A 13,259-nucleotide genomic window follows, 5' to 3' on the forward strand; every position below is an offset into this window, starting at 1 on the left:
ATAACTTGAAAGGTTAGTGAAGAATCTCTATGCTTATTTTCAACTCCTCAAATCATTTTATTATTTGCTATATTTTTCATCGTCTTTACGTGTAAACCTTTTTTTCGTTTCGTTTGAATCTCACGAATAGCGTTAAGATTGAGCACTTATAAGATTTTCTCTAATAGATATAGAGAGAATCGAGAGAAGAGTTCTATAAAGTTTATGTAAGAAAGTGTGTAAGTGTTTGAAATTTTTTTTTTCTTATATTTATTTTTTCTTATATAGCAAAGAATTTGATTTTTTTTCCATGAACTTTTTTTATCAAGTTTTTGGTATATTCCATGTAAATTTATATAATTTTCTCTTTTAATTAATATTCAGAATATATTTATGAATCATGTGAAAGGAATGTCGTAAATTTATATAATTTTTTTTATTTTAATTAATGTTAAAAATATATTTTATTATAAATTAATAAACTTACATATACCATTGCAAAGAACTTAGATAATTAACAGTCAGCATAATAACATCAGAAACCAAATTTACAATAATACTCATTTGGAAAATGTGAGGAACCACGAGGGATTAAATAATTGGAGAAAATAATAAACAGAATATTTGGTAAATTTTAATATTTTAAAATTTTTATTTATAACCATGATCGACAGTAGTTGAATTTAGTTTATTATATGCATTTCAACAAGATTGACATATATGAAAAGTCAAAAATATTTGAAGGGATTATAAAATTAAAACCTAAATATAGGATATATATATATATATATATATATATATATATATATATATATATATATATATTATAACAAGAAAAAAAGAAATGTTGAGATAAATATGACCACCTTACATTGATAGGATAGATAATTTTTCTTCTGTGACAGAAGAGATCATGTAACTACACAAACAAGATATGTATATTTACATGTAGTCAGGAAGATTACATGATCTCTGTGAAAGGGGAGAGGTCATACCATTAAGCATTACACCATTAACACAGCAAAGTAGTGGCTTGCTTGCAGATAGCAGCCATTCTGCATTCCATGCATGAAGGGATAAGCCTTATCAAGCTGCAAGTCACCAAGAAAAAGCCATCAGTCACTAATCCATTATGAAGATTTTGCTCACTGTAACATGTGGTTTTTGTAGATAATAAAAACTAATAAACTTCCTACAGAAGCTCTTGACAGCTATCTTTTGTTAGGTAAGCCATTTCAGAATTTACCATCAACTTCAAATGACTGATGATTGGTTCAATCATTGATACCAGACAAACTAATTCTTTTGCTGCAGCATTTCAGATTTTGCAGTGTCAGATACAAAGGACATTGGATCTGCAAATTCCTCTGCCATCCACCATTCCATGTGTATGCGTTCACATACACTTCACAGCTTAATCTGCAATCCACTTATATGTTACTTGAATGATGTCTCATACAATGCAACACTTCAATAACTGTTTAAAGCAACAAGGAGATGAAGAAAAGAAAATAAAGGGAACATTAATTGTTTTCCCAGTCTAAATAAAAATGACATTACAAATCTCAACTAGAGAGAGACAATGCAATTATTGTCAACTTAAGGAAGCTTATGTCCTACACTGATCAACTTCCTCTAGGCTATTACCACAAATGAGGTAAGCTGTATCTTTGCATTTAATTGCAAAGATGTCGGTCACAATGTTTGATAGCGATAAGATCCAGCTGGAACTGCATCCTGTAGAAAGTAGTATACCACAAGATATGACACAACATGTTCTAACAACTGCTTATATTACACCAAGAACTAGTACAGGCAGACTTAAGCCAAATAGGTAGTGAATGGCTAAAATTTTCATATATTGCAGCAAAACTTTTGCTTCTCTGACTTCCTCTTTGACACTGAGAACATACATATTATGTATAAAAATGAACTTACTAAACATGGTAGATCATCCCCACTTCAATGAGGCTTATGTGAGGAATATTCAAAGCCACTGCAGGACCCCTGCAATTCTTACGGAGGAAAGAGTAGGCAACATCAATGGCAATTTTTTTCATGAAAGATGATGTCTTCCTGGCCTTCACATAAGAATGACCCATTATATAGGCAACTCCTGCTTGCTTAGCTTCCAACAGTGCCATTAATTCTTCTTTAACCTCACAGTTAATATCTTCTGTTTCAGACAACTCGATTTGCACCCGATGACGATGACTAACATGAGGTGATTCTTCCTCATATAGGGACTGCAAACTTTGCAGCGTTATGGATTTGCTGCTCCTGATAGGGGTAGAATTACATTCACTCTCATCAGCATCCCTTGTCACCAACCTAGTACCAGATGTGTCAGTAGTTCGTATGACGACCATTCTTCCTTCTGGAGATGAATCATAACTTCCAGTGGATGACCCCTCACCTTCCATCTGAATGAACTTGGCAATGCTCAATATCAATTGATTCTCAAAGTTGTCTTCAACTTTCTGCACATCTTTGTAGCCATATCTTATGATGCACCTATACATTCTGTAGGTTCTGGGGCCAATCCGTCCTATGAGGTATTGTTCATCTGGTGGAACATATGGGACCGGTACTGATTTCACGCAGACAAAGACAAGAACTTGATGGAAAGCAGGAAGGTTGGTCACAAAATGGGAGAAGATAGATGGCACACCAGTAGCTAGCTCTGTGTAAATAAATCCCATTCCTGGGACACGAACAATCCCAAGGCTGGGGCCAAGAGTGAGAATCCATTTCATCGAGACCTTGTTTTGTAGGTTAAAAAGGTACTTTTCGTGAGTGCCATAGTGCCAGACATACATGATGACCATGAAGATAAAGGAGAGCACAAAAGGCACCCATCCTCCCTGAGGAACCTTAATGAGAGAAGAGGAAAGATAGGCACCCTCGATAGACCCAAAGAAAATGAGAAATAGAAAGGCAAATATGACACTATTTTGCCACACAAAGATAATAACTAATGCCATCAGCCATGTGGTAATAAACATCACAGTCATGCTTGCTATACCTGAAATCAAAGATAAAAGTACAATCCTGCTTAGCAGATAATATAAAGATGATCAACAGCCAATATTGGTTATAACTGCAAACACATTGAAGTAAAAACATGGATGACAGAGACCCACAAGTAAGATTGTGGTTATAATACAGGTTCCAAGCATGTACCATCTAACCTAACTATAACTATATATAGAATGACATGCAATGAAGATCACTGGAGCGAATAGAAATTTCAGAATAGATAAAATCAGACCTGACATTTGGCATGTCTATCATGCAGATCAGTGAAGGAAACAACCTTACCGTAAGCATTTCCAATTATGGTTGTGTCACGAAAACCAAGTGTGACAGAAAGACAAAGAACCATAAGGATCCAGTTTATTTCAGGTATATATATCCGGCCGTGGATCCATCTTGATGTATGGACAATTTTGACACGTGGAAAGCATCCCAATGAATGACATTGCTTCACAATGGAGAAAGTAGCAGAGATGACAGATTGACTAGCGACTATAGCAGCAAGAGACGAGATCACAAAAACAGGCCAAAAAACTGATTCTGCAAAATAAAATAAAAAAATTACAAGTAAATGTTCATCTTTGGGCATTTTTAGAGTAGCAACCCCAATGCATGAAAACTTACGTGGTATAGATTCGAAAAAGCTGCTAGATACATCGTGTATATTTTTAGAAAGAAATGCTGCTTGCCCCATGTATTGCAGTACTAAACATGGATAAATCAGACCAACAAATGCTATCTGCATAAAAAGTTCCATGGAGATTGAAGGTATCAATGACATGAGAAATTTAAGATAAAACACAGTGCCAAGTCAGAATTTGTAGGTAGAAGCTTTCATTTACACGGGCCACAAAACAATGAAATTCCAGTATACAATGATCTACTGGAGCAAACATTCTATGGCCAATTTTTCCCCCTGAAAAGTCCTTGCACTAAAACCTTCTAGAAGACCTTTTATGAGACAATTGAATGAAGTAATATTGAAGTTATTTAACAGAAGAAAGAGGTGGAAATGGGAGAAACATGAGAAAAATAAGAGTGGGAATAGTTGTAATTGTCTCTTAAGAGAAAGTGAAGCAACAGTGCATAAACATATGAGACCCTTCCACATATGGCTAAAGGAGCAGAATAGTCACATTTTCACATTTTACATCATTTAGAGTTGTTCCAATGAGTATAGGAACTAAGCCCCATGTTGAGTGCGAACACTTAAAGGAGTATAGGAACTTGTATTATTGTTTATCTGTTTGTATGGTTTATTCATGTTCCCAATAAAGTTAGTCACAAAAAATGGTCTGTACTGATATAGGTTACTTATAATTTGACATCGTATGTGCAAAAGCTTGTTGCCAAGTAAAAAACCCTGCTAGTTGGATGAATCAGGAAGAATGGAATTTTGTGCTGCTTCAACAATTATGGTGCATCATATGGTGCATAACGGGACAGAATAGCTACAGGATTGTTCTTTAACTACAATTTAATTTTTTTAATGTGAGAAAGCTGGTTGCAAAGTAAAAGAGTTGGACGAATCAGAAGATGGAGTTTTGTGCTTATTTAGTTGTGATATCATATGGTGCATAACAGGACGAGAATAGCTACTATTTTGCCTAAAACTTAAACCTCACTTTTAAAATGATAGACTTTCATTTTAATTGGTTTTGTAATAATAATGGGATAGCAAATGACTGTGAAGGGCAGTAAATTGCCATATGGACATCTCATGTGAATATCGATGAGATAATTCTTATAGCAAATTAAATAAAATTTCCAGCTGAATTTCTAACTTGGACAGATGTTGCCACCATAGTCATTCCACTACCATGGCAATGTAGTGAATGATCAATACTAAGCCAAAGTGGTTAAGAATGTATGACTAAATAGAAAGGTGGCCTTGGAAAACATAACTAGTATGAAGCAAACATGATGAAAACATTGTCAAAATAGTTCTAGTGTATAATTACAGCATCATCAATCAGTTTAAACTTTAAACTACAAGGTGTCAGGGACTTAAACGTTTGTGCATAGATCTCTGAAAGTAATCTTTCTTTAGAGAACTAATTTGCCAATTCTTGTGTGTTGTTTGAAACTTTGAATAGAAGATTTTCTCTTCCTTTAGTATAAGTATCACAAGCAGCATTAAGATGTAACATATTATGGTTGACACACACTTTAAAACAAGCATCATAAGCAGCATTGAGATGTAATGTATTATAGTAGATGTCCAAGCTCCCTCATTGAATTCTGTTCATCTCACAACCAAGATACCAAATGTCCTAAATTACTTGATCTGAATAAAGCATAACACACCAACCTAATGTTTACATATGATATTGCTGATAGATGTTACATATACAAGAGAGAATACAGTTGATAGAAAAAGATTGCAGGGTCTGTAAAACGATCGGTACACTTTCCAATAATAAGGTTAGTCAATTGAACTAGAAACTTATCTGAACAGACGACACTTATGATTCAGTTGCAATGTTTTTAAAAAGAGAAAATTGAGATCAGCTTTAATATGAATTATGTAATTTTAAGAAGCATATCAAGGAGAATATTATAATCAAACTTATTAAATTATTCAATTGATTTACATATATCACACATTCTCAGAGATAAGCAAAAGAGTGATACATACGAATATCAAATATAGTTCTCCTTACCATACCTACAGGTTAATCAAAGACAGATTTCTTGAACATGGTCAAAGTCTGAAACCTGCCTTTGGAGAGTAGCAAATATTGACAATTCATTTATTCCAAGAGTTTCATATTGCTTCTAGTGTACTATCGGCAATTCATTTAAAAATTTCACCTTTATCTGAATATTCATTCTTGAAACAAGAATTCTCACAAATATATAATGAGATATTTAGAACACATACCCTGATGGATGTCTCATTGAAGTGTCCAAGATCTGCAAACATAGCTTCAGTACCTGTAAATCACTCCAACTTAGAAATAGATTGCTATATACTAGTTAAACTGAAGAAGAACATTCACAAAAGAGAAGGCAGCATAAGCTCTGATATCAACCTGTAACTGAAAGAAGTATTCCCCCAAGGGAAATCCAACCATCTTTTCCTGTGTGCTCAAAAAACTTGACAATGTAATGTGGAGAAAGAGCATGGATTATTCTGGGGTTCCAATAAATTGTATTGTACAAGCCAATTGCAGCAATGAACAAGAGCCAAATGATAACAACAGGAGCAAACATGAAGGCCACCCTCTGAGTTCCCTTGTGCTGCAAGGCAAAGAGTCCAACCAGCACAACACAGGAAATGATTACCACCTCACCTATGTTGACAGAAGATCAAATATTGTGATATACAATGTAGTAAAAATGTAGAAACTAATGCAAATTCAAGTTTCAAATAACCTTCTAGATGATTTAAGAAAACATACTTAAGCAAGAAGTTCTAGATGGCAGGCTTGGAGTTGCATAAGGAAATTCGCCTATTAAATTGACCTGACTGCTGCAGTATGAAGTAGAACAATTGCCAGCACCACTGCTTCCATAGCAAATTAAGCCAATATTGGGAGTTGCCATCAAACCTTGTCGCCTTTACATGATGGCTAAACCAACTCTACTATATTGGCTTTGCTTACAATAGAAATCTATGGTTATCAACCATCTCAAGCATTACCAGATCCGCTTAAGAGGCATGACCATCTACTATACAACCACGACAGAGCCAGAGATATTTGGTAATGTCACTGTCAGTCAAAAGTCTTTTGTCATTTCATCATGTGATTACCAATGGGAGCAACATAATATTGTTTCCAACTTTTAGCCTAAGCCACAATAGACATTGCAACTGTACATCAACATTTTTTGCTAAGAGGCAAAGAATAATGTCCCATGTTTAGCAAAACCCAAGCTGGCTTATCAAAGTTGAGAAATTCTTTTACATGGCAACATTCATAGGAAGCAAATTGGCACTACGACTGCCCGCTATCGTATGAAAGGCATGCCAAAGAGTGGGCCTTAGTCTCATGGTAAAGATGCTCATTTGCATCTAGTGACCAAAATTTAAGTTGTGGAAGCAGCCTCTCTATTTGTGTTTTGTACGGATATGATTACATATATTGACCCTCCCAAGACCCTCTACTAGTGGAAATCTTGTGCACTGGGTTGCCATTGTTGAGAGGCATCCTAGCAATACAAGTGGTGTCTCATGCAAGTTGCAAGACCAACTAGGAGCAAATTTTTGTTCCGATGACTAGATTTTGACCATCATGGATCATCAAATAAGCAGTGGCGCTTCATATGCTATGACAATGCATAGAAAATAATTAAAAAAAAAAAAAAAAAGAGAAGTAACATGATATCTGAACTTTCTCATAATAATTATTTAACTTATTTTGATACGTTTATTTGGTAGATTTAACGAGCAACTAAATAGCAAAGCCCACAATACTACTTGATGTGTTCAACGAGGCATAGACGCTCAACTGAGTTCCCTACATATTTGCATGCACTATCTCGTGGTGTTAGAATTAAGTTAAACTTAATCATGACTACACCAGTCATGATCACACTTTGACTACTAGTCTTGCTAGCATAGTTTCAGCTCCACCTAATGCAACATCAACAATTTTTGTAAAGCCAATCAATAGCAACCAATTTAAGCTAAGCAGAGATCTCCTCTTTCTCATTATTTCAGTTATAAAGTTACTGTTATAATTTGACATATCTCTAGGAAGTTTACTTCCCCTAAGTTAGAGAAAGTAAGCATTAAAGTAAGCATTAGAGAAAGTAAGCATTAAAGTAAGCATTAGAGAAAGTATGCATTAGAGAAAGTAAGTTATATAACACTTTCATTAGTGCTCCAAATAAGAATCATGTGCATGTATATGAATGCAATACATTTTTCAGACATGAATGCATATGTGTGTGTGTGTATAGTGAAGTGTTACTACAAAAAATTGGACTTGAGTCCCCTGTCAAATGATCTTGTACCTTTCTTTTCAAAAAGTCACCTTATAACTGGGAATAAAAAAGAGATTTCTTTCTAGATCAAATTCCCATAAACACAGAACCATATTAAAAGATAGATTTATGCCAAGTTTGTGTATTATGGTTCAAACCAAGAACTAATGCTTTCTTTCTAAAGCAATAACACTTGTGGGCCTAGCCCATTGATCAAATAGGCAGGTGAACAGAGAAGATAATTCTCCAACCTTCATCAAACAACTTAGGCTACACAAAAAAAAGAGGAAGTGATGAACTAAAGATGTTTATTCAATCCATATTTAGAATTTCATTTGTCAACATACTTTAAATTGCTTCATTGCGCCTCATAGCTATCTTTTATTTTCCTTCTTTTACCAATAGGAACATAACAAAAAAAAAAAAGAAGTCAGAATTAGCTGTTAAAAACTAGAAATTCAAACCTTATCCTAAGAAAAGATGCACTCAAAAAGATTGATCACCCTTTCAACAAAGAGGAATCTCTTATTTCAATTCATAAACTATATATAGTACACACACACACACACACACACACACACACATATACGTACACATATATATACGTACCCATATATACACATACATACACACACACACACACATATATACATATACATATACATATAGGGTTAAGATTCATTTTAGCCCATGTGGTTTGGCAATGGGCCACTTAAGCCCTTATAATTTGTTCGTGTCTAAAATAACCCTTAAATTTTAAAAAACGTAACATATAAGCCCCTCCCATCAAGTCTGAGTTAACAGACGTTAGAGTTTTCTTACGTGGCATGTTGACTCATAATAAATTATTAATATAATGACACATGTAATTTAAATTTAAAAAAATATCCATTTTAGCCCATGTGGTTTTGGTTATAGATCATTTAAGCCCTTATGGTTTTGCTCGTGTCTAAAATAACCCCTACATTTTAAAAAATATAGTATATAAGCCCCTTTGTCGAGTCTGAGTTAACAGATGTTAAAGTCTGCTTACGTGACATCCTAACTCACAATAAACTATTAATATAATAACACTTGTAATTTAAATTAAAACAAATTGAGACCATCATCAATGGCGGGAGGAGGCATCATCGTGGAAGTAATCATCAGTAGCAGCACTGAGCCGCTGTTGCCTAGCAGGGCTTCGGACGCACGCAGCCTCTCCCGCGCTGACGACAAGTTCAGGAGTTTCCGGTCTTGCCTCGGGTGGATGTGTTGATTAGTTTGACGCTAGGCATGCAATGGTCTTCTGGTCCCTCTTCCTCCTCCTGGGCGTCTTCATCCCCATCACCTCTCACTTCGTCCTCTCATACGCCTCCACCCGTCATGCCTACAACATGGTGGTCCAGCTCTCTCTTACCTTAGCCTTTAGCCTCTCCTACCTCTACCTCTCCGCCTACGTCTGTTGTTTCCTCTTCCTCGACAAGATAGACTTTTTTTTTTTAACTTAAATTGCATATATCACTATATTAATGATTTATTGTGAGTCAACATGTCACGTAGGCAGACTCTAACGTATATCAACTCAAGCTTGACGGAAGGGACTTATATGCTATGTTTTTAAAAATATAGGAGTTATTTTAAACATGAGTAAACCATAAGGACTTAAGTAGTCCATGACCAAAACCACAGGAGCTAAAATGAATCTTAACCCATATATATATATATATATATATATATATATATATATATATATATATATATATATATATATATATATATAATTTATATAGGGAATCCAAACCAGTAATCGCTTAAAAGGGGCTTGGATGCTTTAACAGCCAAAGCTAGTGGGCATTGGCCCAAACAATTACATCTATTAAAATATTTTTCTGCTATTGTATTAAGACTAAGGTTGGCTAAGGATCAATAAGATTAAAACCCTTGAAAATCAAATTTTAAAACCAAGTAGTTGAAATACATTTCCATCATAATAAAGAGCTGAGAAATAAGAGAACCATGACATTTTCATATATAAAAGAAAGGCCAAAGAATAAACAACACATACCATCAACCAATTTTTTGGCACGAACTTGCAATCCAGAAATTGATGAGAGAACTGCAACATAGCAAAATTTATTTTGAGAATGAGATGGAGACGAAAAACAAAGAGTTTTAAGAAATAAAGAGCGAATTTTCATTCCCTAAAAAGAAGGGTTACATAAATACATATGGCAGTATACCAGAAATTGCTGGTGTAAGAACCCCGTCTCCTATCACCATGCACGCACCAAACAGAACAATAAGAAGTAAGCATGTACGCAGTCTTTTGTGCTTCTCCAAAAACCTTTTTAATGGAGAGTAAATAGCAATTTGAGGAATGTAACCAGCTCTATAATATGTGGTAAGCTCCTCATCAGCTGCTTGCTGATTAGGAAGTAAGCTAAGCTTTGCATGTCTGCAGAGCAATGAGTACAAAGCAAATGTTCCACCTATGAGCAGTTCCATTATTATGAGTGACAAAGGTGGAAAAAAGGAAATACAAAAGAGAAAGAGAAGGCTACATTATCAAGAGTCTGACCTTCACCGTTATCATCAGCACCCAAGACTATCATCACATATTTAAGCAATGGGATTAGGGTGAATGTCCAGAATATCAAGGAAAATACACCAAATACTGTCTGCTCATCTCGATAATTGTTCAGCCTTCCAGCAAAAGAACTTGTATATACATAGATGGGAGAGGTACTCAAGTCTCCATATACGACTCCAAAACTCTGATATGCTAAAAGAAGCAGACGTTTGTAATCACTCTTCCAATTAACCTACAAACACAAATAATGATCAACATTCATCAAACAATTCTATCAGTGAAAAAAGAAAAAAGATATTTGCACTGAACCTAATAGCACGCCTCGAGTATAGTAAATTGGTTGACAGAAAATCTAATGACATACAAGCAAACATGCTTTTGATGTATTCCTTCTTCAACTATCCTGTAACTGGCAAATGAAAACTTCCTACGCGATCACTTTCTATAAAAACAAAATAACATACATCTATCAGATAAGTATGTTTAATTCCCCACTCTTTCAATATGAAAACAATCCTCTGTCTTCCAAAGTCATAAATAGAGATTAGCCATGACGGAGAGAAATCTCATACAAGTCGAACATCATCCAACCCGGAATTAAATAAACAGAAATGCTATAGCTACAAATTAAATCTTGAACTCCAATTGATCAAAAGTCAAAAGAACGCGGCACTCCGCATCGACATTGACATCTACAACCAATGAGTAGAAACGCAAAACTTACAATCGACTCGGATACCATTCCAAAAATTGGTTTCTTTTACTTTGTTCTCGTACCATAAAATCGAAGGGTTTCAACTAAAGATAGAATCCCAAATCCCGTATAAAACCTCCAGATCCATAATGAGGGTGGTCATCATTACCAACCAGCACAGCTACAGAAACCGAAGAGCACAAAAACAAGAAGAAGCAGACAACTAAAAGTAAACCCTGGGATTGAAGCCCTAACGATTTGTTGACGGAATGGAAGGTGTCTGACCAGCCGATCGTGCGGAATCGAACCAATCTCTTGATCCATTGTCGTTCGACGGATTTGTGCCCGTCGTCGCCACTTCCACTGCCACTGCCGCTGCTGTTTCTACGCCCAGAAAGGATCACTCCGAATCTCCAAAATAATCCGCAGCGAGCTCGGAGAGAGAGAGAGAGAGAGACGAGAAACTCCAGTTTATAGCGAACGCGGCGCGCTGGTTCTTTATGGATCCTTGCACCGGCAGTGGATTTAAGATAGCCATCGCCGCCGAGACGCCGTCTTGGCTGAAGCGGGGCCTACGGGCGGGCACCAGGTTTCTACCCTTCTTCCCGACCCGCCTGGCGGAGCACGGCAATTGGGTAGGATGTGCGGGACCCGCAAGTAACACGCGGGGACACTCACTAACTAAAAATACAAACTGCTCAAAAGGATAACATATTTTGTAGTGGGACCCATCAGATGCGTAAGCGGGGCAGGTAAGATAACAGGGTACGGAAGAAGTTGGATAATTTACAGAAACAATCCTCGAACTTTTAATATTTCGTAGAGGGATCCCACTATTTCGAAGTAATTTCTTTCTTTAATTTTTCAGCTTATTATATATATATATATATATTTATATATAATAAATATCACAGTAATATTTTGATTTATGAACAATCAGTAGATATTTTGATCCGTATATCAAATTCATGAGATACATGAGGTGCCAGCTGATAAGTCAATGACTATATCTGCTGAAAAGCCATGGACTAAATTGGCAAATTTCTAAACAAGAAAGGGTTAATATGCAAAATTCCTAGAGGGATCATCATGCGGAAGTCAGATCTTGACTCCGCCGGCTCATCGAACGGCTGAGATTTGCTGGGGCGTGGCCTCTGTGAGCCATGTGGGAATCTATTTAAGAATATAAATAGAGAGGGGGTGGGAATGGTAGAATGCATGCACTCGATGACATGACCATGATGTCGATGCCCATAAGCATTAGATAATTCCCATGGCTTATTCTTTTGTGTTTTGTGTTTGTGAGATTTGTGCGTGGTTTTTGGGGGAAATAAAATCGAATTTTAATTAGTAAAATTATTTTTGAAATATATTTTAGGAATGGGTGTTTTTATTTTTTGTGAAAAGGAATGCAAACGATAAAGTTTTTTTATCCTTGGAATTTGGTTGGAAATGATAATAGATTAAAAAAACCTAATTTAAATGATTCGACGTCAAACGATTATCGACACATGTTTATTCATGTCACTCAAGATCCCCTAATGTCAGCATAAACCATCATGTTACGATTTTGACATTTGATGATTTAACTCAGGTCTCCACGATTAGATGATGATCGAATGTTTTATCTCATGAATTAACTATCATCTTCATTTTCAATGATTTCCTAAATCCTCTATAAAAAAGATTCATTTGAAAAAATTATATGCTTTCAATTATAATTTCTTTAAATTTTTACTAATTTCAACATCAAATGAGTCTTTATCAGAAGTAATCTTTGCATTAATCGAACCCCTAATATGATCTTTATCATTTCATCATCAGTGTTGCATAAGCTATAACACACGATCTTAATTGAATTTGAATCCTTGACATATCAGATAATTAAAATATGAAGTAATAAAAGTAAATACTTACTAAAAGAGATAATTAAGTTTCACTTCAAGGTAATTATTATTATTATACTAAACTAATTAATGTCCCTTAACTATTCATATCGATCAAATTAAATAAGAATAACAAAAACACTATATAGTTTGTGTTGGT

General features: G+C 35.2%; 1 protein-coding gene across 2 annotated transcripts; it reads right to left on the reverse strand.

The window, feature by feature from the left end:
- Window positions 1-1,753: 1,753 nt before the first annotated feature.
- On the reverse strand, window positions 1,754-11,771 carry LOC135587338 (potassium transporter 7-like). 2 transcript variants are annotated; one of them, XM_065078619.1, is made up of 9 exons: window positions 11,469-11,771; window positions 10,508-10,751; window positions 10,170-10,418; window positions 9,995-10,045; window positions 6,051-6,311; window positions 5,900-5,952; window positions 3,640-3,754; window positions 3,301-3,555; window positions 1,754-3,004 (listed from the first exon to the last, which is right to left on the reverse strand). In XM_065078619.1, exons 1-9 carry the CDS (start codon window positions 11,535-11,537, stop codon window positions 1,917-1,919), a joined length of 2,385 nt encoding a protein of 794 aa, XP_064934691.1. In that variant the 5' UTR covers window positions 11,538-11,771; the 3' UTR covers window positions 1,754-1,916. The 2 variants fall into 2 exon arrangements, with proteins under 2 accessions (XP_064934691.1, XP_064934692.1); XM_065078620.1 differs by having other exon boundaries at window positions 11,499-11,768.
- Window positions 11,772-13,259: the final 1,488 nt, after the last annotated feature.

Source organism: Musa acuminata, chromosome BXJ1-8 (genome assembly GCF_036884655.1).
Source record: "Musa acuminata AAA Group cultivar baxijiao chromosome BXJ1-8, Cavendish_Baxijiao_AAA, whole genome shotgun sequence".
In the NCBI taxonomy this organism is placed as follows: Eukaryota; Viridiplantae; Streptophyta; class Magnoliopsida; order Zingiberales; family Musaceae; genus Musa; species Musa acuminata.